The sequence below is a fragment of the Salvia splendens genome, chromosome 14 (genome assembly GCF_004379255.2).
Source record: "Salvia splendens isolate huo1 chromosome 14, SspV2, whole genome shotgun sequence".
NCBI lineage: Eukaryota > Viridiplantae > Streptophyta > Magnoliopsida > Lamiales > Lamiaceae > Salvia > Salvia splendens.
In genome coordinates this window covers 5,054,485-5,080,975 of record NC_056045.1, presented here as the reverse complement: position 1 = coordinate 5,080,975, position 26,491 = coordinate 5,054,485, and the positions used below count along the sequence as shown (strand labels likewise).

At 36.9% G+C, this 26,491-nt stretch overlaps 4 protein-coding genes across 5 annotated transcripts; 1 reads left to right on the top strand and 3 right to left on the bottom strand.

The window, feature by feature from the left end:
• The first annotated feature begins 8,041 nt into the window (after positions 1 to 8,041).
• LOC121765955 (protein DETOXIFICATION 42-like) lies at positions 8,042 to 11,174 on the top strand. The gene is made up of 13 exons (XM_042162251.1): positions 8,042 to 8,342; positions 8,513 to 8,634; positions 8,741 to 8,938; positions 9,024 to 9,211; positions 9,291 to 9,426; positions 9,519 to 9,615; positions 9,701 to 9,801; positions 9,886 to 10,049; positions 10,135 to 10,206; positions 10,292 to 10,408; positions 10,488 to 10,583; positions 10,671 to 10,792; positions 10,953 to 11,174. The coding sequence occupies exons 2-13, from the start codon at positions 8,574 to 8,576 to the stop codon at positions 10,993 to 10,995; spliced, it is 1,395 nt and encodes a 464-aa protein (XP_042018185.1). The 5' UTR covers positions 8,042 to 8,342; positions 8,513 to 8,573; the 3' UTR covers positions 10,996 to 11,174.
• A 368-nt stretch (positions 11,175 to 11,542) lies between these two features.
• On the bottom strand, positions 11,543 to 12,989 carry LOC121765956 (chaperonin-like RbcX protein 2, chloroplastic). 2 transcript variants are annotated; one of them, XM_042162252.1, is made up of 6 exons: positions 12,760 to 12,989; positions 12,361 to 12,645; positions 12,189 to 12,280; positions 12,056 to 12,113; positions 11,911 to 11,976; positions 11,543 to 11,820 (listed from the first exon to the last, which is right to left on the bottom strand). In XM_042162252.1, the coding sequence occupies exons 2-6, from the start codon at positions 12,643 to 12,645 to the stop codon at positions 11,695 to 11,697; spliced, it is 627 nt and encodes a 208-aa protein (XP_042018186.1). In that variant the 5' UTR covers positions 12,760 to 12,989; the 3' UTR covers positions 11,543 to 11,694. The 2 variants fall into 2 exon arrangements, with proteins under 2 accessions (XP_042018186.1, XP_042018187.1); XM_042162253.1 differs by lacking the exon at positions 12,760 to 12,989 and having other exon boundaries at positions 12,361 to 12,753.
• Positions 12,990 to 13,946: 957 nt separating this feature from the next.
• LOC121765329 (phenylacetaldehyde reductase-like) lies at positions 13,947 to 18,112 on the bottom strand. Its single transcript, XM_042161430.1, has 6 exons — positions 17,931 to 18,112; positions 16,960 to 17,129; positions 16,566 to 16,757; positions 15,302 to 15,464; positions 14,820 to 15,006; positions 13,947 to 14,283 (listed from the first exon to the last, which is right to left on the bottom strand). The coding sequence occupies exons 1-6, from the start codon at positions 18,034 to 18,036 to the stop codon at positions 14,136 to 14,138; spliced, it is 966 nt and encodes a 321-aa protein (XP_042017364.1). The 5' UTR covers positions 18,037 to 18,112; the 3' UTR covers positions 13,947 to 14,135.
• Positions 18,113 to 21,735: 3,623 nt separating this feature from the next.
• LOC121764057 (zinc finger MYM-type protein 1-like) lies at positions 21,736 to 24,234 on the bottom strand. The gene has a single exon (XM_042160147.1). It carries the CDS (start codon positions 24,232 to 24,234, stop codon positions 21,736 to 21,738), a length of 2,499 nt encoding a protein of 832 aa, XP_042016081.1.
• Between the last annotated feature and the right edge of the window lie 2,257 nt (positions 24,235 to 26,491).

The window sequence follows — 26,491 nt, the reverse complement described above, 5'->3', positions numbered from 1 at the left end:
AAGTAGTACCCTTTTTCCGAACACAAAGATATCTATTTTTTTATGGTTTACGATAACAACGCAATCAGCTAATCATAGTATTGTTGTTTTATTTTATTTAACAAATGTAAAATAGTTAATTATAAAATAATCAAAATAAAATATAATTATTTGAAAAAAAAAATAGAAATAGTACACAATTAATAAATAATAAATAAATACTCTATAAAAGTGAACTACGTGAACAATTGGGACTTCATTTTTAGCATAAAGAAGAATTTTATTCATTCATATGGTTCCAGTTGTGCCGAGACTATACAATTTAATGGCCCATTTAACTTTTCAATAATTGACTTTATTAAAATTAAAACACTACTATTTGGCAGGTTTGGAAAGTAGTGTGACGTTCAACCATTACATTGCTTCCATGTGTATAGAATATGATAGAACAAATAAGAATAACACACACATATACAAGAAGTTAGCAATATTTAACACTCACATCACAAAAATTGTGCAAATATAATAAATACACATTTTAAAAAAAAAAAACTCTATGTTGTCGAGCACATTTGGTGAATATTTGTAAATTATATAGTATATTCATACAAAATTGGTTTCAGTTTTTAGTTTTAAACTTTGTATTAATGAGTTTAATGAAATAAATTACTATAAACACTCCACAAGACCACAACTAAATAGTTTACCTATGCGAGATAGAAAATATTCACTAGTCCTTCCATACCCAGTGGCACCACTATTTATGTAAAATTGCATCCAATTAGACCACCACTATTTATGTAAAATTGCTTATTGGTAATATTAAGATATGGAAATTACCATATGTTTTTCACCTCCCATATAATATGTATGCATAATATATACACGTAATATAACAATATTATTTTTATGTGTACTCGTCATCTCTTGGCGTCAACAAAAAAATTAGTTACAATAACACTTTGTTATAATTATTTGAAATTTTATGGGTATAATTTTTTTTTCTTATTTGGTTATGTATATAAATATATATTAAAGTTAAAAATATACACAAATAAAATGCATGATCATAATTTAATATTTATTAGCATATTAATTATTTATCTTTCTTGGTAGCATGTCAATAATCAAGTAATTTTTAAAATAAGAAAATTAAAATCAAAGGTAATTCATTTTATATTCTTTTAAACGGATCAGTTAGAAAATTAGTTGATTTTAAATTTAATAAAAAATTATCAACTTATTAATTCATACATTTAAATTGACACTTGTAGTTATATGAAGATAGGTACCACAAAATAAGTATACATATATACTCATTAAATATAAGAGTTCAATTACAGATAAATAATTTTCCATACATAAATACCTATTAAGCAATTTACACTAAATAATAGTGGTCTAATTGGATGTAAGTTTCCATTTGTCAAAAAATTATTAGTTAGATACACCAATCCATAGTGCCACTTTAGTATGGAAGAACTAGTGAATATTTTCTCTGATCTTTAGTATAGATTCTAATAAAAAGACATGGTCTTGTTTATTCCATGATCGAGACTTCTCATATTTTTATGTTTTATTTTAAACAGATTATTAATGGTAAGGACCAAATAAACCTACTTTTGTGCTTAATGTTTAACACAAAAATACATAAACTAAATTAAAATATTTAGAATAATCTGTAAACGACCACTTTCTATTTTAACGGAGTTTAATAATGCAAGAATGTTCAACATAAAAAATACATGTGGTTGAACACATAATTGCATGTTGTTGAACACAAAAATGCATGAACAGTATTGTTCTTTTCAAAAAAAATGCTGGAATAGATGTCTTCCTATCTTAATTCGCACAGTTGAGAATAATAGTATCAAGCTTTTCAAATTAGATATATGTAGATTTTGATGATTAACCTTTCCATTGAATTTAATCTAATTCGTTTAAATCAAATTTTCGATAATAGGGATAATTTAGTAAGAAAATAATACTATGATCAATAATAAAACTGAGTTAAATAAAATTAGGCTGATTCGATTTAAAATTTAAGGATATTAATTATGTACGTACCATTTAAACGTATAACTGAGTGTCGTTGTACACAAATTTACATACAATAAATTCATACGGAATGCAATTTTTCTAACATCCCATCATATTTAAAAAGCAAAAAATAAAAATAAAAATTATTTGCGTCGTCCAAATTCTCACTACCAAACTATTAGTACTACATTATTTGTTTCAAATTTCAATCCACTGCAGCAGTATGAATTATGAGTAAAATTTATCATGGAAATATAAGCATGTAATGCTGTGCACTTCCACAAATGCAGGAATCCAAATCTTGGCAGCTAAATGCTTTATTAGCCAAAGTTAGTAAGCCACTCTACTTGTCCGAATGTAACATCAACTTTGAAATTTCATGTGTGGTTTCTGTTGAAGATGGTAACCGAGAAGGATAAGGGATAAAAGGCTAGACATGGTGAATTGCAGAGAACAAAGTTTATGATTCTCTTATTTCTGTATTTCTGTGTGTTTTACATTGTATACAATGATTTCTTTTTATAAGAGAGAAATACAAGTATATTTGGAAACATATCAATCTATTCTAGGTATAATCACTAATTGGTATTCTCCTAAAATAGATTTATTTCTTTCCTTGATTCTTTGCTTGAATTGTGTCTTCTAGGGTTTGACACTCCCCCTCAAGTTGAGCCGCGGCATCTCCGATGCTCAACTTGCCAAGAACTTCTTTGAACACTTTAGAATTCACAGTTTTGGTTAAGATGTCTGCCAGCTGATCCTCTGACCTCACAAATGGAAATTCTATGACTCCTTTTTCTAGGTTCTCCTTAATGAAATATCGATCTACTTCCACATGTTTAGTCCTGTCATGTTGCACTGGATTTTCTGAAATACTGATCGCCGCCTAGTTGTCGCAAAATAACTGACTCTTCTGTGTTGGAGGAAATCCTATCTCCGTAAGTAACCTCCGCAACCACATAATCTCCGTTAAACCACTCTTGATTCCTCGGAACTCTGCTTCCGCACTAGATAAGACAACAACCTTTTGTTTCTTGCTTCTCCAAGTGACCAGGTTTTCCCCTACGAACGGGAAGTATCCTCCCGTAGATTTCCTGTCAACTGGATTGCTTGCCCAATCAGCGTCAGTGTATCCATGAACCTCCAGATCTCCTCCTTTTTCTAGGAGTACTTCGTATCCTACAGTCCCCTTCAGATATCTTACAATCTTCAAGGCAGCCTCCATATGGTCTTCTTGCGGTTTGTGCATAAACTGACTGACTATACCAACTACATAGGTAATATCTGGTCGAGTATGTGAGAGATAGATCAACTTTCCCACCAATCGTTGATACTTCTCCCGGTCTGCTAGCTTTGCTCCTTCTTCTATCTTCAATCCATGGTTGGGTACCATAGGAATATCTGAGGGCTTGCAATCTAGTAAACTAGTCTCTGCTAGTAAATCCAGTACGTACTTCTTCTGTCTCAGGAAGATTCCCTTCTTCGATCTCAAGACTTCGATTCCAAGGAAATATTTCAGTGCCCCCAACTCTTTCATCTCAAACTCCTTAGATAGATTCTCCTTTAGATTCTTGATTTCCTCTTCATCGTCTCATGTGATAATCATGTCGTCCACATAGATGATCAGACATGTCACCTTGTCGTCCTTCTTCTTAATGAACACTGTGTGGTCAGAGTGGCTTTGTTCATACTCATGCTTGAACATTACCTGGCAGAATCTCCCAAACCATATCCGGGGAGACTGTTTTAGCCCATACAAGGTTTTCCTCAATCTGCACGCCTGTCCGTCTCCGAATTCTCCAAGAAAACCTTGAGGGGCTTCCATGTAGACTTCCTTATTTTCTTCCAACTCTCCATGTAAAAAGGCGTTAGTGACATCCAGCTGATGTAAAGGCCAATCTCTGGATGCAGCTATAGACAACAGTGTTCTAACTGTATTTTGCTTGGCTACCGGAGAGAACGTCTCTGCATAATCCACTCCATAGACCTGAGTGTATCCCTTAGCCACCAGTCGTGCTTTATACCTCTCGATTGAACCATCTGCTCGTCTTTTGATTGTGAAGACCCATCGACATCCTACTGGCTTCTTTCCCTTTGGTAGAGTACACTTCTCCCATGTTCCATTCTTTATTAAGGCATCTATCTCTTCCTTCATTGCCTCCCTCCAATGTTTGTGTTTCATCGCCTCCTCAAAGGATTGAGGAATCTCATCCTCATAGAGGGCAGCTTCAAAAGCTCTAGCCATTTCTGTGAGATGTCCCTGCACAAGATTAGTTACAGAATATTGGGACTTTCGTCCTTTCCAGTCTGGAGAGTATCGCCGAGGAGGAACGCCTCTCGTACTCCTTAGCGGTAAGTCATAACCCATGTCTGCTTGTTCCTCAATTTCCTCATTCTCCTTGTCACTATTAGTTTCGTCCACAGGGGTAATATTTCCAGAGTTATGACTATTTACCTCAGGATCCCTGATCGGGGTAGATAGCGAGGTGTCGCCGAACTCCTCGTCCTGCACATTGGAACTAGACGGCCCGGCGTTACCGCTAACTGTCTTTGGTGGACCGACGTTTAGAACAGGTTGACTTGGACTCGTCAAGTTTCCCTCCCTTGACTGTTGTGATTCTCTTCCTGGTTTGGTGTAGGCTCGGGTATTGGTGTAGCTGTAGGTTCGGGTACGGGTGTAGGTGTAGGTTCGGGTATTGGTGTCGGTAGCCAGCCTAGTGAGTCATTTTCTGGAATTTCTAGTCGACTCTCCCCCTGACCGCTAGGTTGGCTATAGAAGTATTCTCCCTCAACAAAGTCGCAGTTCATGGTGGTATACATGGTTCTTGTTTTAGGATCATAGCATCTGTAGCCCTTTTGATTCCGGTCATACCCTAGGAAAACACATTTAACAGCACAAGGGGAAAAATTAGACCGCTCGTGTTTAGGAATATGGACAAAGACGGAGCACCCAAATATCCTAGGTTCTAGACGAAGAGATGATGTGATAGTGGCTTGGGCAGATAGGATGTCCAAAGGTGTTTTGAAGTCCAGGATTTTGGTAGGGAGACGGTTTAGAAGGTAGACAGCAGTGGCTACGGCTTCTGGGCAAAAAGATTTTGGGATTCAGGATTCGATTAGGAAGGCTCGTGTGACTTCTAGAATATATCGATTTTTCCTTTCTGTTACCCCATTCTGTTCAGGAGTATGTGGACAAGTGGTTTGGTGGACTAATCCTTTTCAATGAAGAAAGACTGCATTTTAGAATTGACAAACCCCCCCATTATCGGATCGAAGGATTTGGATATTGTGTTTGTATTGAGTTTGGACGAAGGTATAGAATTGGGTGAACTTGTCAAAAACTTCAGATTTTATTTTTAAGAAATAAACCCAAGTCATGCGTGTATAATCATCAACAAACAACAAAAAATAGCGAAAGCCCGATCCCCCAGTAACAGGTGCAGGACCCCACACATCCGAATGAATTAATGAAAATGGAGTTTTCACTCTAGTATTATTTATCTTAAACGAATGTCTATGGCTTTTGGCCAAAAAACATGTTTCACAATTAAAGGCAAAAGAAGAATTCAACTTAGGAAAAAGCAGACGGAAATATCCTATAGATGGGTGCCCTAACCGGCGATGCCAAAGCCAAGCCTGCTTATCGGTCAGTTCGTGAGACAGCAACGCAGTACTCTGATGGGCCACCTCATCCACATAGTACAGTCCGTGTCGTTCAGTGACACGCCCAATTATCGTCCCCGTTTGGGTATCCTGTAGTAAACAGAAACGAGGCTGCATTAGTAACTTGCAGTTCAATTCTTTAGTCGCATGACTAACTGACAATAATTTGTGAGATAGGGACGGAACAAATAAGCAATTCGAGAGTCGAAGGGTTTGGGAGATAGTGATGGTTCCCGCCCCCTGAACAGGTGCCAGATCTCCACTCGCAGTTTGAACATGGATTTTATTTGACTTGGAAATACTTTCAAAATCAGACATATCAAAAGACATTGTGTCAGTTGCACCACAATCAAAAATCCTTCTCCTATTTCTGAGGTAGATGACATGGCCAAGGCTTCAAAGGAATTTTGGCATTTTATTGTGGGATGTATCACAAGATTTTCACAAGGTTTAGGGGCTGGAATGTGTTTATGAGGAATTTTGGGGAGTTTAGAGGAGTTATTTTCGAAGTGGGGTACGGGGTGCAATATGTGAGGAGTTTTGGGGCTGGAAACAATAGGTCTATGGGGATGGGGAAAAAACGTGATTTGGCAGAACTTGGAGGGTTCAAATGAGAGAACCCCCCCTTTACCTTCATTCCAAGCCCTAGACGGGTCCGCCGCTTTTGCTTCTCCTCCAATCTGCACTCTCTCCGCCGTGACAGTGGCCACGGCCTTCTCCTCCCCACGTCCGCCATGATTTCCGGTGGTTGTTGGAGTACCAAAGCCACCCGCCGCGTGCTCGGCGTAGGCGGCTTGGTTTCCGACCGCCGCTGCTGCTGATGCCCTCGGTCCGCCACGATTCGCCGCCCTCTGAAGCCGGGATTTCTTCATTTCATCCCACCATTCGGGATACCCATGAATGAGAAAGCAGGTATCTTTTGTATGCCTCTTTCCTCCGCAATGGCTACAAAACAATTTGCTTTTATCTTCGTCGCATTTGCGGTGATTGGCTGGATACCGGGACGGCGCCGGTGGTGGCGGTGGAGGCTGACTGGCCCTGTTGCGGTCGAATACGATCAGTCCTGCTCCAATTCCGGAGCCTGGTTGTTCGGTAGGTTTCAATATTCGCACATTGTCGGCATTGCGCCTCACCATCGCGTATGCCTCTCGAGGAGTCGGTAATGGCTCTTTGTTGATGATCTCCTTCTTGACTGATTCATACCGTTCATCGAGTGCGGTAAGAAACTGATACACCCTCATCCTTTGGGTCCTTTGATTGTCTTTCTCGATTGACGGAGGATGGTCAATCGTGCTTGGATCTCGGGCGTCTATGGATATCCATAGATCCTGTAATTTTTCCACAATGCTTCCAAGGTCATTCCTCCTTGTTTGATCGTCATACATTGTCTGTGTAGGTCGTACACCTGAAACGGATCTCTCCTGTTGCCATACGTGATTGCCAGGCCCTCCAAAAGGTCATTGGCGGTCGCGTATTGAGAAACTTCGTTTACAAGGTCGGATTCGATGTTGTTGATAATCCAATTGAAGGTGCAGTGATCTCTCTGCTGCCACCTCGGGTAATTTGGGTCGGTTATCGGTGGTTCGGGGTCTGAAACTCCTATTATGTGAGAGGTCAGCCCTTTACCGCCAATAGCCCTCTTCATCAGGTTGGCCCATAGGGGATAGTTGTTCCCGTTGAGCTTTGTTTTGATGGTTACTTCCCCCAGCGATTCTGGCTGGGTTGAGGGGTTTTTTCGGGCTTTGCCCTGACGAAAATTCCTTAAATTTCAGGAATTCGGCAAATTGTGCCGCGAAATCTGGTGGAAAATTGGTTTGGTTTGAAGTGTTTGTGTTATGTGGATCTGTGTTTGAACTCTCGGTGGTTTCTGACATTTTGTCTGCTCACAGGGTTAAGGATAGACGGTCGGGAAAGGTAGCCTTGGGACGGTGATGAACTCTCTCTGAGTCTTCACCTTAATAACCTACTCTGATACCATCTTGAAGATGGTAACCGAGATGGATAAGGGATAAAAGGCTAGGCATGGTGAATTGCAGAGAATAAAGTTTATGATTCTCTTTATTTCTGTATTTCTGTGTGTTCTACATTGTATACAATGATCTCTTTTTATAGGAGAGAAATACAAGTATATTTGAAAACATATCAATCTATTCTAGGTATAATCACTAATTGATATTCTCTTAAAATAGATTTATTTCTTTCCTTGATTTGTGTCTTCTAGGGTTTGACAGTTTCTGTTGTTCAACCTTTCTCATTTCTGGAGGTATTCTTTGGGCCCCACGCTATTGGGGCTCCAGATTCCAGCTGCAACCTTTTCCTGTTTCACAATTTAATTGCATTTACTTGCCTTGTTCACAATTTAAGTCTATAGTCTCAATTTTTTCACCATACACTTGCACACCATTACCATGCTTGCTTAGTTTTTTTTGGCGTGCCGTTTATGAATTGCCACCATTTTTGTCCTCAAACTTATTCAAGAAACTATTTTGCGATCGTTCTTAGTTGCGTGTTTTTGTTTTGTTTCTGCTTTTGCGATCATCAGCTGTCTGCAAAAAGGGGATGGCTTGAGAGAATAGAATTACTTTACTCATTACGGTTACGGCGGAGAAAGACTTTACTTGTTGGGAGAATCCAAGGTTCATATTGTTCAAGGATGTCAGGTATGTGGATGGAATTCTTTGAGTTATTAGATACAGATGTTTGAAATTAATTCTTGTTTTTCTCTTGTTATGTTGTGTACTTATAAAGATGCTCAATATAATTTCCATGAATTCATTTTCAAGTGTACAAAACTCGAGTTTCGATTGATAAATCCGATGTTTGTGAGCAGGTCAGCCCTTAAACTTGATGAGCTAGGTGTAGAGATAGCTACCATTGCTCTTCCTGCAGCAATGGCTTTGACAGCTGATCCTATTGCATCTCTCATCGATACTGCATTTATCGGCCAAATTGGTATCATCTTCATCGTCACCCTTTCATTTAGTTATACACACAAGTTTTGAGCAAACATGTATCTGAATGAACAACTATTAATATAGTGAGTGTTTGATCTAAACAGGTGCAGTTGAGCTTGCTGCGGTGGGAGTTTCGATTGCTTTGTTCAATCAGATATCAAGAATTGCGATATTCCCACTTGTCAGTGTGACAACATCTTTTGTTGCCGAGGAAGATTCAGTGAAAGGGGCGCACCTAGATTTCAAAGAGGACGACTTATCTAGCCAAGACAGTGAGGATAAGATGTTGATACCACAAAAGGGTAATGCTAGTTTTTATTATTACTAATACCAATCCAATATGGTTTTGAATTTTGTCAAATCTCATCTGCCTTTGATTGGTGCTAGGCTTGGATGAGAAAGTGCATCGTTTGGACTCTGCGAAGAGTTTTGAGATTGGTGAGTTTGAACAGGGGAAGAAGCAGATTGCATCGGCCCCTTCAGCATTAATCATCGGTGGCATCCTTGGCCTACTCCAAGCTGTGTTTCTCATCACTGCAGCCAGACCATTACTAAGTTTCATGGGAGTGAAATATGTAATTGTTTTCCATCTTTACTTGTATAGTTGTATATTATATCTTAGTATTATGATGTCATGGACTCTTGCTCTCGTAGGGCTCAGAGATGTCACAACCTGCTGAACAGTACTTGAAGCTCAGATCACTCGGTGCTCCTGCAGTTCTCTTGTCCTTAGCTATGCAAGGAGTGTTTCGTGGTCTCAAAGACACAAAAACTCCACTCTATGTAACAGGTATACATACAAACCAACGTTATCTCAAGCATATATCAAGTCACGACCAAAAACACGCCCTATGTTGCTCATTGCTCTTGTTCCTCATTTAGTGTCCGGAGATTTAGCAAACATCATTTTGGACCCGATATTCATATTTGCTCTGAAGATGGGAGTCAAGGGTGCAGCCACGGCACATGTTATCTCTCAGTAAGTCGAGCACTATCACATATAGCCTTTGTTATGGCAATTTTACATACGCTCGTCATGTCACAAAAGCAGCTGCTGTTTTTAGGTATTTGATTGCTCTAATACTCTTCTGGAGATTGCAAAGGGAAGTAGAGCTCTTATCTCCTAGTCTTGAATATCTTCAATTAGGCCGTTTTATGAAAAATGGTGAGAATCTACATGACAAATGAAGAAACCTTTCTTAACTAATTTCCATGTTACCACAAATGATAACTTCAATATGGACTGTAGGATTCCAATTGCTTGTAAGGGTCATAGCCGTAACATTCTGTGTGACGCTAGCTGCATCAATGGTGGCCAGGCTTGGATCGACAGAAATGGCTGCATTTCAGGTTTGCTTGCAAGTTTGGCTAGCTAGCTCTCTTTTGGCTGATGGTTTGGCCGTGGCTGGACAGGTGATCCACATCACTCTTTATCCCTTTTCATGAAGGAAAACGTGTCATTTTGTATGAATTAATTAAGAATGGTTTCTCTCTTTAGGCCATACTTGCAAGTGCTTTTGCAAGAAAAGACTACAGTAGGGCATCTGCCACAGCGTCCCGGGTGCTGCAGGTGACTTCAAAATACAAAGAAAAGGCTATGATGACTTATTTTCCTGATGTAAACCTGTCTGATACGATCGAGCATTTCACTGCAGTTGAGTTTAGCTCTGGGATTCTGCTTAGCTGTCATGCTCGGGTTCGGATTGCATTTTGGAGCACGAATCTTCACCAAAGACGCTGATGTCATCCGCCTTATTGGTGTTGGCATCCCGGTAGTTTAATCAGCTTAAAAACTTTGTCTAATCCGGCATTGTCCACTGTATAAGATTCATGAATTCTTGGCCATTGCAGTTTGTGGCAGCGACTCAGCCGATCAACTCATTGGCCTTTGTTTTTGATGGTGTCAACTTTGGAGCATCTGATTTTGCATATTCAGCCTACTCAATGGTATGTTTCTATCTCTTTATGAGAGATACAACGATGAATAATCCAACGAGCCGGTCTCAAACTCTTGTGTAATGGTTATGCGTGCAGGTTATAGTGGCTATTTTTAGCATCGTCGCGTTGCTGGTTCTTTCATCCACCTGTGGATTTATAGGGATATGGGTTGCCCTTACTGTCTACATGGGTTTAAGAGCATTAGCTGGATTTTGGAGGTGAGTTTTCCGACATACAGAGCGGCCGTTTACTTTGAGTGATAGCTTGAATTGATTGAATATAACATAAGATGCTCATAGTATTATTGTCAACATTCTTGAAATACCAAATCTAAGTATTGTGTTTTTGTGTGTGTGTGTGTGTGTGTGTTTGGTGCAGAATAGGGACAGCAACAGGGCCTTGGGAATTTCTTAGGAGATGATTCTCTTTTGTTTTAGAGATGTGGATAATCAAATCGATGGTTTCTTCATGTATTAGGAACTAAGATTTGAAGATGTGTTATTGTACATATATACAGGTTATGTTTATGTTTAGCCTTAGGGGGTCTTGTGGCCATCAAGGCCGCCACCTCAACATCAAAAAAGTTTTAATCTTCTCAAAGCAAGATACTAACTCTTACTAATACTCCGTTCCATAGTAGTGGATGTATTTCTTTTCGGCACGGAAATTAAAAAAGTGTGTAATGTATTAAATAAAAAAAAATAAGTATGAGGGAGGGAAAAATAGAGAGAAGAAAGTAGGGGATAGAGAAAAGTAACTGGGAAGAAATGTGTTGACTTTTATTAAAAAAAGTAAATGACTCATCTATTATGGAACGTACTAAAATGACAAAATGACTCTACTACTATGGAACGGAGAGAATAGTACTTTATTATGAGTTTTAATAGTATCAAGCAATACTATTGGGAAATATATCTCCAATCAATGTTGTAGAAAATAACTGTAAACGACTACTATGTGCACATTCATTTAAAACACCTTGTCACTATGATTATTCTGTATAGAATATTATAACAGTTGTTACCATGAACAAATTAACAGACAAAAGAGTTGAGCTAATCTGGTAATAAGAAAAAGAGGAAAAAAGATATGACTAGTGGTAGGGGTGATGGTGATCTCCTCATCCGGTGTTGGTGTTGTTGTTAGTGTCGTCAGAGGGCCAGATCACGGTCTCTATGAGACGTTCGCGCATCAACTCCAGATTCTGATCCGAGATCCTCTCATACATCTCCACATGATCACATTTCTACATTCACCACACCATTCAATCATCACTTCACTTCATCTTATACAAATTGATCATACAATCATGCTTGCAATTGCTCAACTAACTAACCTTGATCCATCTTCCATAGAGGTGAAGCCGAGTCACCATCACTCTCTCAGCCAGCTCCAGCCTATCCTGTGTCCAAAAACCACCCATGCTTCAGTCAAGCATTAATTGTTGATGCTATGCCTCTCTATAAACAACCCTTCCCTACCTTGACAAGTTCGCGAATGAAGGTCTTTCCGTAGCCACGCTCATTCGATGCCAAATAACTGCCACACAAACACATTCCAAACTCAATAATTTCCATTTCATTTCACAAGTATTGTATGTATAACTCCTCTTACTTATAAAACCAACGATATTGGGGAGGGTTCATCTCATAAAGCTGGTTCAACACAGTCCTCACTGCTTTGTAAGTGAAGTAGTCCACAATTTGCTGCAATCAAACTCACAATTTGGTCAATCAAAACATGAATTTCACTCACAATTAAGTGTATTAACTGAAATGAAACATACTCTTTTCACATCCTCATAGCTTTCTTCATACTGGCCACCTAATCCACCGACTCCAACAACACTCATCTTTTTCCTGCGTTTCTTCTTCAAATTAGTTGGAGGGGAAAAGAAAGCCCTGTTTGGAGAAGAATCGAGAAATGAAGTGCTCAAATCCAAACGAGGAGGTATATGCTTTCTCCCAATCGAGGAATGCCTCAGCGGGATCAAATCTCCGCCGCTCAAATTGCAGGACGCACACTCCACCAACGACGATGAGCCGCCAACTACACACACTGCTCCCGCCATCTGTTGCAAAAGCCAAACAACAACAAGAAGCACAAACACTCTGTTTTTTTTTTTTTGAATTTCGATGTTATAATTATAGAAAAAGACTATAAGAAGAGATTCAATTTGATTGACCTGGATATATATAGAGGATTCAGATTGGAATTGCTTCTTGCTGACTTGAATATTCAACAAATTAAGCGAGACAAGGCTTCCACGGAAACGGTTGATGCACTTTGGAGAAAAGGGTGTCCAAATTCACGACGGAATGTGTTTGGCCAACGTCGAAAAAAAGAAGACACAAAAACTGGTGATTTGTTGAATTGTGACCAGAATAATATTCTGAGGCTCACAATTTTCCAACCAATACAATCTGTTTTACAAAGCAACCTTCTACGATTGCTTGGATTTGGCACATGTTCCATTTTTTATGTAGCTATTTAAATCACAAATTTGATTAAATTATTATTAATTTGATAAAGTTTCGAAATGTAAGAGGAGTATTAAATTACGAAATTACAAAAAATTTATCCTACACCCCTAAATCCAAAAAATGATGTATCTAAAATATGGTTTAAGTTATTTATTGTTTTGATATTTCATATGATTGTACTATTATTTAAGACTGTGGCTAGCTAAGTAGAGTAGTAAATAAATGTTATCCTAGCTAATTGAAGTGACGTAGACATCCAAATAAGTTACTCCGTTTTTTTAAGTCATGTAGACATCTCAAATATTGAAGGACAATTACCAATTGTATAAAAAATAGTACTACAAAATTTAGCTACAATATTTTTAGTGTAATTAAGATGTAATTAAATGTGAATATATAGAAAATCTATCTGTCGACGTTTGTTTGGCGGTCAGTGACCGGTATAACGGTATTGATTAAAATTTGTTTGATATAGTATTCTAAATATTCACATTGAGTAATGAAAATTTGTTTTTTGACTTTTAAATATTCACATTGATCAAATAAAAAATGTTTTTGACTTCTAAATATTCACATTGATTAAAAGAAATTTGTTTTGAAGTTGTAATATTTATCTTTTTTATTTCTTTTTTTCTTTTTTGCAGTCAGATCTATCTTTTACTGTACTTTTAAGTTTCCCCAAGCCTTTTATTAGTTGGATTTTTTTCAAGACTATTGCTATTACTTTAAATATATTTCAAAACCTCTATTGAATAGTCTAGATAGTGAAAAATGATTTAAAAGCAGTATTCCATTGTTTAGTTTCTTCATTCTCTATGTATGATAATTTCGGGACCTTGTTTAGATGGACAAGCAACAGAGCCATTATGGGTTGGGGCTATGTATCAAATACATAAATTCACTAGCCACTCCATAAATAAAGAAAGAGTAAAACATTTGTAGATACATGAGATGAGACTACGACTTCACTATTAGCAGTTTAAATTCATCACACAATTACGGCAGTGTAGATTGTAGATAAGCATAATTGTCAATGTTTATAAATCGATGTCGCCCTCTTTTTAACAAGTGCACATTTTTAAGTAGGTTTAAAGAAGCCCTTCTCCTTCAAGCTTTCAACGGTTAGCTTGAGGGTTTCTTCGAGAGGAGTGAACTCAACGCCTAGGCTTTTTGCTCTTTCCTTCGAAACCTGATATGTAGGCATCAAAGGCTTGTCATCCGCACACCTGCTCGTAGGATTTCCACGTCAAACGACAGCCATGTCAGTTATAAGCAGCATTGCAGTTAGCAACTTCATGAAAATCTTCCACTAACCCCTTATTATGACTCAAACCCCGACTTACTAATTGGAAGGTCTTACCAAATTGGATACGCTGCTTCGTATTCAGCTCAGAATCCGTGTATAAATAAGTGAAGAAGGAACACAACATGAAGCACCCTTATGGCTACAAACCTAGTTCGATGGGAGTAACAATTTCACAATTCTTTGAGACTTCCTTCGTATGGACTAGGCTATATTTGTCCAACACCGTCCTTTAATTAACGAGTGCAAGAAGCAGAAGTAGCTCAAGACATATTTTATGAGAGCTTGAAAAAGAACAAGGTTCAGTTAAAATTAGTTTTTCAATTTGGTGTCATTGGCTTCAACCATGAAAAAAATTATGTAGAGAGTAGATGCAAACAGTCACATAGTCGATGAGGCTACTAACGTAACGCCAGAAGGTATGTAGTGTAATATATCGAGTTGAAGTCAAGAACTTACTTTTCAGGAAGATGCAAAGTAGGATAGAGTTCATGTAATATCTTCACCAATTCTGAGTAGTGTGCAACTCTTCCCACTGTGCAGTATCTTCCATTAGCTGCAGGGTTCTCGAAAGCCAAAATGTGCGCATTGGCAACATCTCGTACATCTACCCATCCAACTACGGCATTTTGATATGTTTCCGCACCTGTATACATGTTTTTCAACACGATAGGCCAAGATTAGGAACGCAAAAGTTCATTCATCCCAATTCAGCAACAAAAATACCAGACACTAGGATTCTCAGCAATCAAACTTGACTAATCGATCGAAATTTCTACTTAATGTTAAGCTATAAGTCTCAAAATGTAAATGAGGAAGGGATGATTTTGATTAGTGGTATAACTTATAAATCATAATTCATTGAAATTAATGCGCATGAAATTATAAAAGAGATAGCATAGAAGACTTGTATAGTTAAAGCATCAACTGGATAGACATACCATTTATCAAGTTCGAAATTGAAGCAGAACTTGTGTTGAGAGTTGGCTGCAGGAGCGGACCGATTACCATGGAAGGGTTAATTGCAACCATGTCGATACCTTTCTCTTTCACAAATTTCCATGCAGCATCTTCGGCCAATGTCTTTGAAAGCATATACCATTGCTAATGGCAAACATAGTAGAGAAGAATGTAACGGTCCATGGACATACACCAAAAAGTGAAGTTGTCAATACATTCTAAAGAGAGATAGAGCTGATCGCAAGAGAAAGAGAGAAATTGAACATTTAATTATGATAATAGGACAGATTAAGAATTATCCATGCATAACTGTGTGCAATACATTTTTTGTATGTAACACATCATGCAAATTTATGTTCAACATTATGTATATTATTCACGTGGCTCCCCACTTATGAATATACTGATGTTTTAATATGCATACTATGTTTAATTATAATCTACATATTTGTATTCAACTATATACGTGCATATTTGTGTTACTATATGCATAATGTGTACAAATAAACATATTTTAATTTTTGGGGATGGTCACCAGCGTGCGACAGTCTGACACCATTTTGGTCTTCATCGCCATAAATGAACTAATCGTATGAGAAACAGAGAAGATGAACAGTAAATTATGGCAATATATTAAGAACTATCCATGCATATTAATGTTCAGCATTATGCATAAAATCGTTGCCGCCTTATGATCAATAAATGCAAAAAACAATAAAGCATTAGAATTTTGAGGGACAATAATATCCCTATGCATTTTTTATACTAAAAGGGAAGGTGTCACAGTGTGCCACGTGAACAAAAGGTGTGATCAAGATTTGGATCTATATATGTTGAGTGCGAGTGTTCTCACGTTATCAATCTTAACTCACCCTTATATAAGTTTGGCTGAGAATGAAAAAGTACGAAAGAAATGAGAAATATTTTCAGCTCTTTGATCACAAAGATCCGCGGTGAATGCATATCTTTATTGGATTAATGCAGCTCTTGTGTTTGAATCTCATCAGCAGCGAATATTTAATATTTGTTCATTTATTTCATGTTAGTTGATTTTGTGTGCTTGTTAGTTGATTTTATGTGCTTGTTCGTCATTCTCTTTCTCAAGAAAAAATTAATTCTCACAGGAAAAATGCATCCACCATAGATCTTTATGATCACAAAGCTAAACATGATTCCCATTTCTCTCTTACTATTGTCATTCTCACCCAATACATTTCCTATATATATGGGAGGGAGCAAACTGACCTGCGTCTTTTTGCAAAAGTCTGGGTCAGACCACCAAGTCTCATCAACTACAACTTCAGGTGTTCGAGGTTTTCCATTGGCAAACACTGCAGCTATTGAAGATGTTAAAACAATCCTTTTGATGGATGGTGTCCTTGCACATGATCCAAGCACATTGAGTGTCCCTTTTAATGCAGGATCAATCAAATCTGCCTGAAGGAAGTGAGTCAAAGTGACAAAAGTTTAGCTGAATATAGTGAAATTTGAAAACCATATATGTTAACCAAAATATAACAAGAAGGTCCCATTCTCATTTAAGAAAAGTATAAAAGGCTTATTTTCTAGTAGTATTACTTAATTCAAATATCCTTTAGATTATCTATTCAATGTCCCCCAAAATGAAAACTGGGAACACCTGTGGATCATTGGTTCCAATGAAAAATGGGGATGCAGTATGAAAAACACCATCGCATCCGTCAACTACAGCATCAAATGAACCTTCTTCCAGAAGATCTGCTTTAATCAAATTAAGTCTCTCCTTTGCCCCATCAAGTTCGAGCAGGTGTTGAGTCTTCTTTGGATTATCTGCCATATAAATATGTCCACCTTAAAACTAGACATGGTTTCCATTGGCAATATTAATCAATGTATACAACAAAACAAACATCATAGAGGTTGTCAATACCACATACCAGTTCTATCTAACTTCTCTTTCATGGCTTAAACGTAGTATAAGAGAAAAAAAGGATATGCCAAATTAAAGGAACTGACAAATTTACTAGAGGAAGAGATTGAAAGTGCACAAAAGTATATGTGAAGCCTATTTACTTCATATATACAAGAATAGAGAAGAAAATCTGCTAAATTTATTTAAACTTATGGTAACTCCTTAAGATCACAAAGGTGAAGTTCTATGCAATGAATCACCACAGTCCATTTTCATAGCTCAAATGAAAGCTCATAGAAATTTAAACAAGGAGTGAATCCATCTAGCATCATTTAATCAAATTTATCATAAATAGAACTACTCAAGATTAATTAATTTGACGAAGATCACCGCTGAACTACAGGATCTAGAGCAATTTAATTAATTGAGAAGCAAATTTGAGCTACTTTACTGATCTGTTGCCATTCGCTTCGTAGAAACATACAGATCAAGGCGAAATACAGTAAAACCACTAATTAACCTCGCAAAAGTTAGGGCAAAGACCTGTCGAAATCGGTCGAGAGAAACAATAAGGATAATTAAAAATGTGATATGAAAAATAAAGTGAATCCAGATATACTGTATCGCGAAGAGTGAAGTGGAAAACAATGTAAATAGGAGCAGAGATGTAGAAAAGCAAATAGTTAAAGGTAAGGGAGGAGGATGATTGAAGTAGTAACTGGTATCACGAACAGATGCATTGACAGTGTAGCCGCGGCGGAGCAGGAGTTTGACTAGCCAAGAAGCAACGTAGCCTGAGGCCCCTGTTACGCACACCTTCTTCATCTCTGCAGATTATTTGTGATGCTCAGAGAGATTGAGAGAGAGATGATTGTATGGTAGTAGTATTAGTATATGATTGAGTTGGGTAATGCAAGATTTTTTTATGTCGGTTTATTTTTGCTCACACTGCTGAGACTGTGACCCATCAGTTGAGTTTTCCATCAATTTGATAAATAATGGAGTATAACAATTTTATTTGAATTTGTTACTAGTACTATTTTCCATTAGTAAAAAAGAATTGACTATATTAATGGATTGGAAAACAATTTTTTATCCTCAAAGATTGAAAAACTATTCAATTATTCCTTCTTTTTTTCATTATCCTCAAAGAAGGAATAAATTAAAAAAAGAGAATAACATTGGTGTTTATGATAAAAAAATGTGATAATTAAATATGTATAAATAACATTATAACAATTAATAATATTACAAAGAATAAAAAAAAAGGAAAACGTACTCCTTCTAACTGGTACTGTTACCACCCGTGCTATGCACGAGACAAAAGATTTTCAAATACTGACGATATATTAATAACTACATATACAAAAGTAAAAAATATAGAGAAAATAATACATAAATATTTTTACGGATGAGATTATCAATGTATATAAAAAATAGTCATATCATTACCCTCAACCATCTCATATTTGGCATACAATTTTATACAATTTGAATGAATAGTATGAGTGTAGCAATATTAAATAAAAGAAATAACAAAATAGGAGATGATTGGATGAAATATAATAAGATATACAAATAAAGAAAAATATAAAACATAATCCAAAAGAAGAAAAAGGCAAATAATTTGAACGATAAAAGAGTTCATGATTTCGTTTGATTAACAAAGCATAGTTATTCATAACTGCGAAAAAAAAAACTTACAAAAACAACAACAATTCAGTAATTCATAAATTTCGAAAAATTTATAATTGTTTATAAATAAAGAGGAACAAACATACTTAAATATAACTATAAAAAATAACATGACAAAAGATAAAATAGCCCAATATAGTTAACATACATGGCCCAATAATTCTTAAAAATAGATCCCTAAAACAGGAAGATCCCGATATAGTTTAAAATTATCTCAATATAGTTAACAATTCTTAAAAATAGAGCCCAAATGAGTTCAAAAATATTATCTCAATTTTACATACAATGCTGATTCAATAATAGTTCCACAATATCCCACAGAGTTCAACTAAATTACTAAAAGAAACCCACACAAAAAATAACATGAAAGTCCAATATCTTAAATTCTATGAAATGGCCCAATCAAAATTGCCTCTCACATTTGAAAAGTCCAACATCAAACATATTACAAAACCAACCGATTTTATCCAAAATATTGCACTTAATATTAACTAATTACAAATTATCAAGTTAATTAAACAACTTTATGATCTAATAACATATTTTAAGAATATATATATATATATAAATATATATATAAATATATACTTTCTTCTGCATTTTCACACGCCGCTTGAGCGACGAAAACCCTAGATCTGCTCCCCTGGTCGCCGATTCCACCACCAAATCGGAGAAAAAGACGTCATAGACTGCGACTACGACCACCAAAATCGGCGACACGTTATCTTCTAATCGGTTTTGCCATCGCAAAATCAGGGACAGGGCACAAAACTTACACACTCCAGCGACAACGGAAGCGTTTCACACGACGGTGAAATCATATTTTCGACCAACCGAAGGAAGCAATTTTAGGTAAAAACAAAACAGTTCATAAATTTGAAAAAATATCACAAATCGTCAATATTTATCAAGTTTTTAATTATTTCACTAATTAATTTACATGTACGGAGCAAAAATGGATTGCTATGGACGATTCAAGGCAAAGAGGATAAACAAACGACTTCTCAAAATTTGGCTGTGAGCCTACAACAGATCCAACAACATATCACAAAGGAGGTTGAAACGATGGGGTTTTTCTCCTCAAGGTGTTTAGGTGTCGTTCAAGCAAGGATATATCCTACTGGTCAGGATAGCGATCCTCACTAAGCCTAGACCCTGGTTTCAAAAATTCCTCAACCCACTTCTACTGATCAGTATAGTGGTGGTAAGGGTCGAATCCCACAGAGATGGTGCGTTAAAACTATTGTGGTGATATTCTGGATGGTTTGGTTAGCTACCACGCTCGGGTTGAGTTTCTACCTAGGCAAGAATTTAAAGGTAATTTCCTACTGACTAGAATGGGGAAAGAAGTGTAGGGGTGCAGCTGTGTACGTGGAAATAGGGAGACATTTTTGTAACAGAAAATATTTGGAAGGTACGGGATTCTATTTTGGGCTAGACAGAATATTCAGAGGGTAGTGGTAGACATGGTGACTAGGCTGACAGATCTGCAGGTTATAACTAAAAGTAAAGGACAAAAAGCAAAAAGCATCTAAAAAAGCAAAGTGGTCCCCAACATTAGACAGGGACATCATCTTCTTCAACAACACAAACTAAAATCAGAAAATAATTCCAGATTCAACACGGAAACACAGTTTATCAATTCGCGAACACAGATCCACAAATAAGAACACCAAATCTGAAATCAAAACTCAGAAAATGCAACTCCGCGTACTGGTCAGCAGGAAAACGAAAACGAACTCAAACAAAACTTCACATGCAGCGATTCACTCACGATCAAACAGTTCCACGTTTAACTAAGGAAATTTTGACGGAAACAAGGAAGGAAAAGATTCAGCACTTAAAACACAAAAGAACCTTAGATCTAAGCTAACTAGGCGGAAAAGGAAGGAAAAGAAATCAACACCATAACTGAAACGGAAATCAACTTCATATCTTAAACACGTTCGGATCTTCCACGAGTACTTCAAAAACAGAAAATATCCGAAAGCAAACACAGATCCAATGTAAGGAAAGTAAGTAAATTAAACTACGAAAGCGAATAAAAGTGTTTTGCCACTCCGGGCGATGATATCTCTAACTACGGTTCTGCTGGCTGGAACGGACGATCTGGAACTCCGGGAACATCTAGATCTTCAAGTGACCATGGCAGTGGCGATGAACGAGATTCTGGACTGGGCTGAAGGACTGAACTCCGAGAGATTTCTACCTAAGAGTGATGATGATGAATGATTGGTGATTCTCGTTGATAATCCCCTTCTCCTCTCCAAGTGGCTTCCTTTTATAGGGAGGCTTACCCTTGATTTTTAGGGTAAGTCCTTGCGGTGAGATGACTTCTTTGCCCTTAATTGTGATTGAGCAGTCCCAGCTATCCTCCTTCTCCATCTCGAGCCATATTTGCATGTATACTGGTCAGTACGTAATCGTCCTGACGCCCTCTTCACTTGAAGTGTCTGAAACTCTGCCTACTGGCTGGAATGCTTACCCTGCACGCTTAAGCAACTAGTTTTTGCAGATTTAATTCAATTACGCACATCATACTGACCAGTAACCTAGGCCTAGAATACGACTTATCAGAGGTCGAAAAACCTACAAAAATTAGGGCGAAATGTTCTGGTCGAAGATTGGAAATTTTAATTCGCTCCAAATTCGCTGAAAATTCAATGGATCTATACAGGCCCGGTCCTGAGTTTTTATTGGCCCGGGGCGGAACTAAAAGAGGGGCCCCATAATAATACTATAAACTAATAGTAACAATAACAACAGTAGTAATAAAACACTTCAATACATCCAAGACAATATTTATAGCATACAATTTATATTATTACCTTAAAAGTTTCTTCTAGCATTTCTCGATGCGAAATCATCGATGATGGCATTAATGTTGATCTGATCCAATAATTTCTTCTCGATGCATAAAGTGGCCAAACCATTTAACCTTTCTTGAGACATTATGGACCTTAGATAATTCTTCAATAGTTTTAACTTTGAAAAGCTTCTTTCAGCTGATGCCACTGTCACAGGCACAGTAAATAAGATCCGGTATGCAATAGAAATATTAGGATAACAATCAGCTTCATGGACAAATTCAAAAATCTCCATAGCAGACATTGATCTATCTGGCAAAGTGGACTGCATAACAGTTAACTCAGAAATTAGATCATTTATCTCAACATCAGATGAACCATCTAGAGAGAAAGTTTCTGAAAATTTGGTGCAGCACTCTTTTAGTCCATCACTATCCAATGACTTCAAGGTTTCTGAACTCATTATAAACCCAAATATACCTTTGAATGATTGGAGTTCCTCAAATCTACTTTTTAGTGAACTGATTGCATTGTCGACCATAACAAGAAAATAATTAACTTCAAAGTCCTTCTCAGCTTGCAAAATCGCTTCATTGTAGTCAGTTTCATCAAATTGTTTCTTCCTAGTAGCACGACGCTTTACTGGAAATGTTGTCTCTACACCCATTTCAGATGCAATTTCAGTGGCAATGATCATACTCGAAGCAAATCCTTCATTTCTATAGGTGTCAAAATAACTCAGCATTCCTTCTATCTGTTGTAAGGTAGAATCAATGTACATGGATGGTGATTGCAGCTTCTTGCTTACAGTATTTACAGCAAACAAAATATCATGCCAAATAACCATACCAAGTATGAACTCAAAGCTGCCAAGGATATCAAATAAATTTTTTGCATCACTCCTATCCTTGGCTTCAGTGTCACTATCTTCACTCAATGATAGCAAAGCTGATCTTAGTTCAGGAGCTTGATATCTAATTGCTTTGATACTTTTAATTCGACTTTCCCAACGAGTACTGCTCAATGATTTCACAGTTAAATTTTTGACATGTTCAAGCAAAACACTCCATCTCTTGGTAGAACTAGCAAATAATACATATATCCGTTGCACAACTCCAAAGAATGAAATAGCCTTACGACATGATTTCGCCATATCACAAAGAGTAAGATTAAGACTGTGGCAAGCACAAGGCATATACAAAGCTCTTGGATTTATATCAAGCAACCTCCTTTGTACTCCCTTATTTTTTCCTTTCATATTAGAGCCGTTGTCATAGCCTTGGCCCCTAATGTCACCAATATTGAGACCAAATGATTTGATAGAAGCAAGCAAAACATTGAAAAGCCCTTCACCAGATGTGTCATCCACCTTTAAAAAACCAAGAAAGTACTCTTCAATTTTTATTTTTCCATCAGACATATCAACACATCGAACCAACAAACTCATTTGTTCTTGGTGACTCACATCAGGGGTGCAATCAAGGATAACTGAGAAATATTTGGCTTCTTTAACAGTCTTTATGATAGAATTTGTAATGTCAGAGGCCATAAGAGAAATCAACTCATTCTGAATTTTATGACTAAGATAATGATACCGAATCTCTTTGTTTTTAAACCGTCTAATGTGGTCTTCCATTACAAAGTCAAATTCTGCAATCATCTCACAACAAGCAAAGAAATTTCCATTAAGATCATTGTAAAGTTGCTCACTAGATCCTCTGAATGCTAAACTTCGTTTACCAAGAAATTTCACAATAGCAACTATTCTTAGCATGACTTTCCTTATGCGCTCTTTCTCCTTTGCAATCTCCTGTTGCAACTCCTTGTCAATCGTTTTATTTTTGCTTAGTCTAGCTCTCAATTCATTCCAAGAGTTCATGTTGATAATATGATCAACACTAGCTTCATGCTCTCTCAGCCTCTCACTAGTATGCCTCCAATCTCTAAAACCATCAAGCCCCAAATAGCTCTTGCGGTTGTGAGAACCAAAAAGCTTACAACAAAAGCAAAATACTTTGTCAACTTGTTTTGAATAGACTAACCATTTTCTGTCACGTAGCTCTCCATTTTTCATTTTTCTAGAGTAATGACTGTATGAAAAATGTCTTGAGTTGGCATCCAAAGGAAATATAATATTTTCTTCTCTTATAGGTCCTTTCTCCACTAATGTATCCCTTGCTTTATTATCAAGATTGTCCCAGTTTACCGGATCATACATATTTGTAGTAAAAACTGGTTCTTCATCTACACTGGTAGAGGGCACATGATTACTCACATTGTTAATATCATCATCTGTATTGATGCCAACATTGTCATCGGTAGGGTCTTGATCTTCTGGATTAGTGTTAGGTTGTTCTTCCACAGCAACTATCGCCCACTCATCTTGATTTCTCGAAGCGCTAGTATTGTGCTTAAAAAATTTATCAATGGATCCTCTTTGTGATTCTGTCAACTCATCTAAGCGTTTCCTCTTTTTCCTTTTCTCACTGCCTGATGGGTGCCTATGCCTTCTAGATGACATGAGGGCGCTGGAATTTTAGAAAGGTAATCATCAGACAAGACATTGAAATAGAGGGCACTAGGGCAGATGCTAACAGTTGAATTTTGATTCAACGAAGGAGGATCAATGAAGGGGCTTACGAGTGCAGGGAGTGAGGGAGATTGGAATCCAATTTGCCTCCAATCCGGGCAACGGGGCAAGTAGATGAATCGCCACTCGCCAGCAGACGATTGTGAGTTGGAGCGATGGCGGATGGCCGGTGGCCGGCGGCGCTACCTGTTACGTCAATTAGATGTACGTGAGGCTTATTAGCTTGTATTTAGGCTTTAGCGCTGCCTGCCTTTGCGGCTCTCTGCTGTGGGCTCTTGTTTCTTGCTTGGACCTGGCCCAGTAGCATGTATATACTCATGTATGTATTTGGATTTTGGAGGCCCCAACGTTTTGGGGGCCCGGGGCGGGGGCACTGCTCGACCCCCCCCAGGGCCGGGCCTGGATCTATAGACCTAAAAGGTAAAATGTTTTCACAAACGTACTGTAAAAAGCCTTACGGTTTATAGAGATATTGCTTATAAACACTTTTCTAAATGTATTTGGATGTATTATTCTTGATATAAACCGTGCAAATTTCAGTATTTAGAATGTGTTTCAAACACAGTTAGAGAATTTTTATACTATACTAACCAACTTCATTTACTATTACAGAAACAGATAAAAAACATCCTTATGAATAGAAGTCCACCAACAATGAAAGCAATAATCAAGTAAAATAACTTCAAAACCTAATAAGATAAGTGACCTTACTTTTTTAAATTAATGCTCGAAAATTATGATCACATGTACTGCAAAATGTAATCTGTTGCACACTTAAACACCCTTTAAGCTTTGCAAATTTCTTTAATTTCTTCATAGTGGAAAAATATTTGAATCAAACTATCTCAAAAATGGAAAATAGATAGCTAAAATATAGATTTACTGGATATAGTAGATTTTGCTAATATAATTATCAATCGCTTCCATTATTTTCAATCAAGATTTAATGGACATAGTAGTTAATTAATGTTGTGACTTGTTTAATATTACAATTTTATCATTCCAGTGAACGAATGCAGCAACATTTTTATGCATGAATGATCTTAAACAATTTCAAGAAGCATGGAAACCAAAGAACACATATTGCATGGAAAACTGGAATAAGATGTGAGTATGTACATTCTACATAAAATCAAATGCAGAAAATACTGAAAAACTAATGAATCTACATTCTGAATTTTAAATGCATGGAGAAAAAGAAAAAATAACTCCTTTGCAGAGCAGTGCAAAGTCTCAAGAATAACACAAACGGAAGGAATGGCAGATTGAATGTTGTAACTTGTTTAGTTTTACAATTTTATCATTTCAATGAATGGGCAACATTTTTTTTGTTGGAATCATCTTAAACACTTTCAAGAAGCATGGAAACCAAAGAACACATATTGCATGAAAAACTAATGAATCTCCATTGCTAAACTTGGGCAATACACGAAACGTGCGCCAAATAATAAAAAACTGTCAATCTCATATTACTCATGAATTTGTGTAACACAACAAAACAATACATGCTGTCAGATTCTACAACGATACACACCTGGTCTTCTTCGATTTAGAAAAACAGACAAACATGTCTTTTTCAATGGAGAAGAGACGTTGAAAGTTTAGGGAGAGAAGACAGATTGCAGCGTGAAATCGTGGAGAATAACTGCTGAGATCTTTGATAGAGATAATCAAGGAAGTTACCATAACAAACTAATTTGTGTATCCCAATTTTGACCTTTTCAAATTTTTTAATCATTTAAATTAAATTCAAGAGACATTATTTTCGGCCATCGGATCTTGAAAATGAAGGGCCGAGATTCAGTTGGATAATAGAACAAAAAATGGAAAAATGATATGAATACGTCCTTATATATATGCTAAAGACTTAGTAGCTGTTTCAGCTGATGGAATGGAAACAGTCTCAACTCTCAACTAAAATTGCTGAATCTTCATGTTATTTGTATTTTGTTGTGCATCTTTTATTTTTCAACATGATTTTATTAGACATAAGATTACAATAATGTTGGTGGAAACGATACAATGCGATCGAAATTTGTTTAAGTTCTTGATGCGTGTAAAATTATGAACATACCTGTATTAGGAACAATAGGGGCTGCTATGTAAAATTACACAGCAAAGGATCCCAACCCTCGATGCAGTGTAGCATGGATTCGAGGAGTCCATGAGTGTAGAAATCATGGTATTA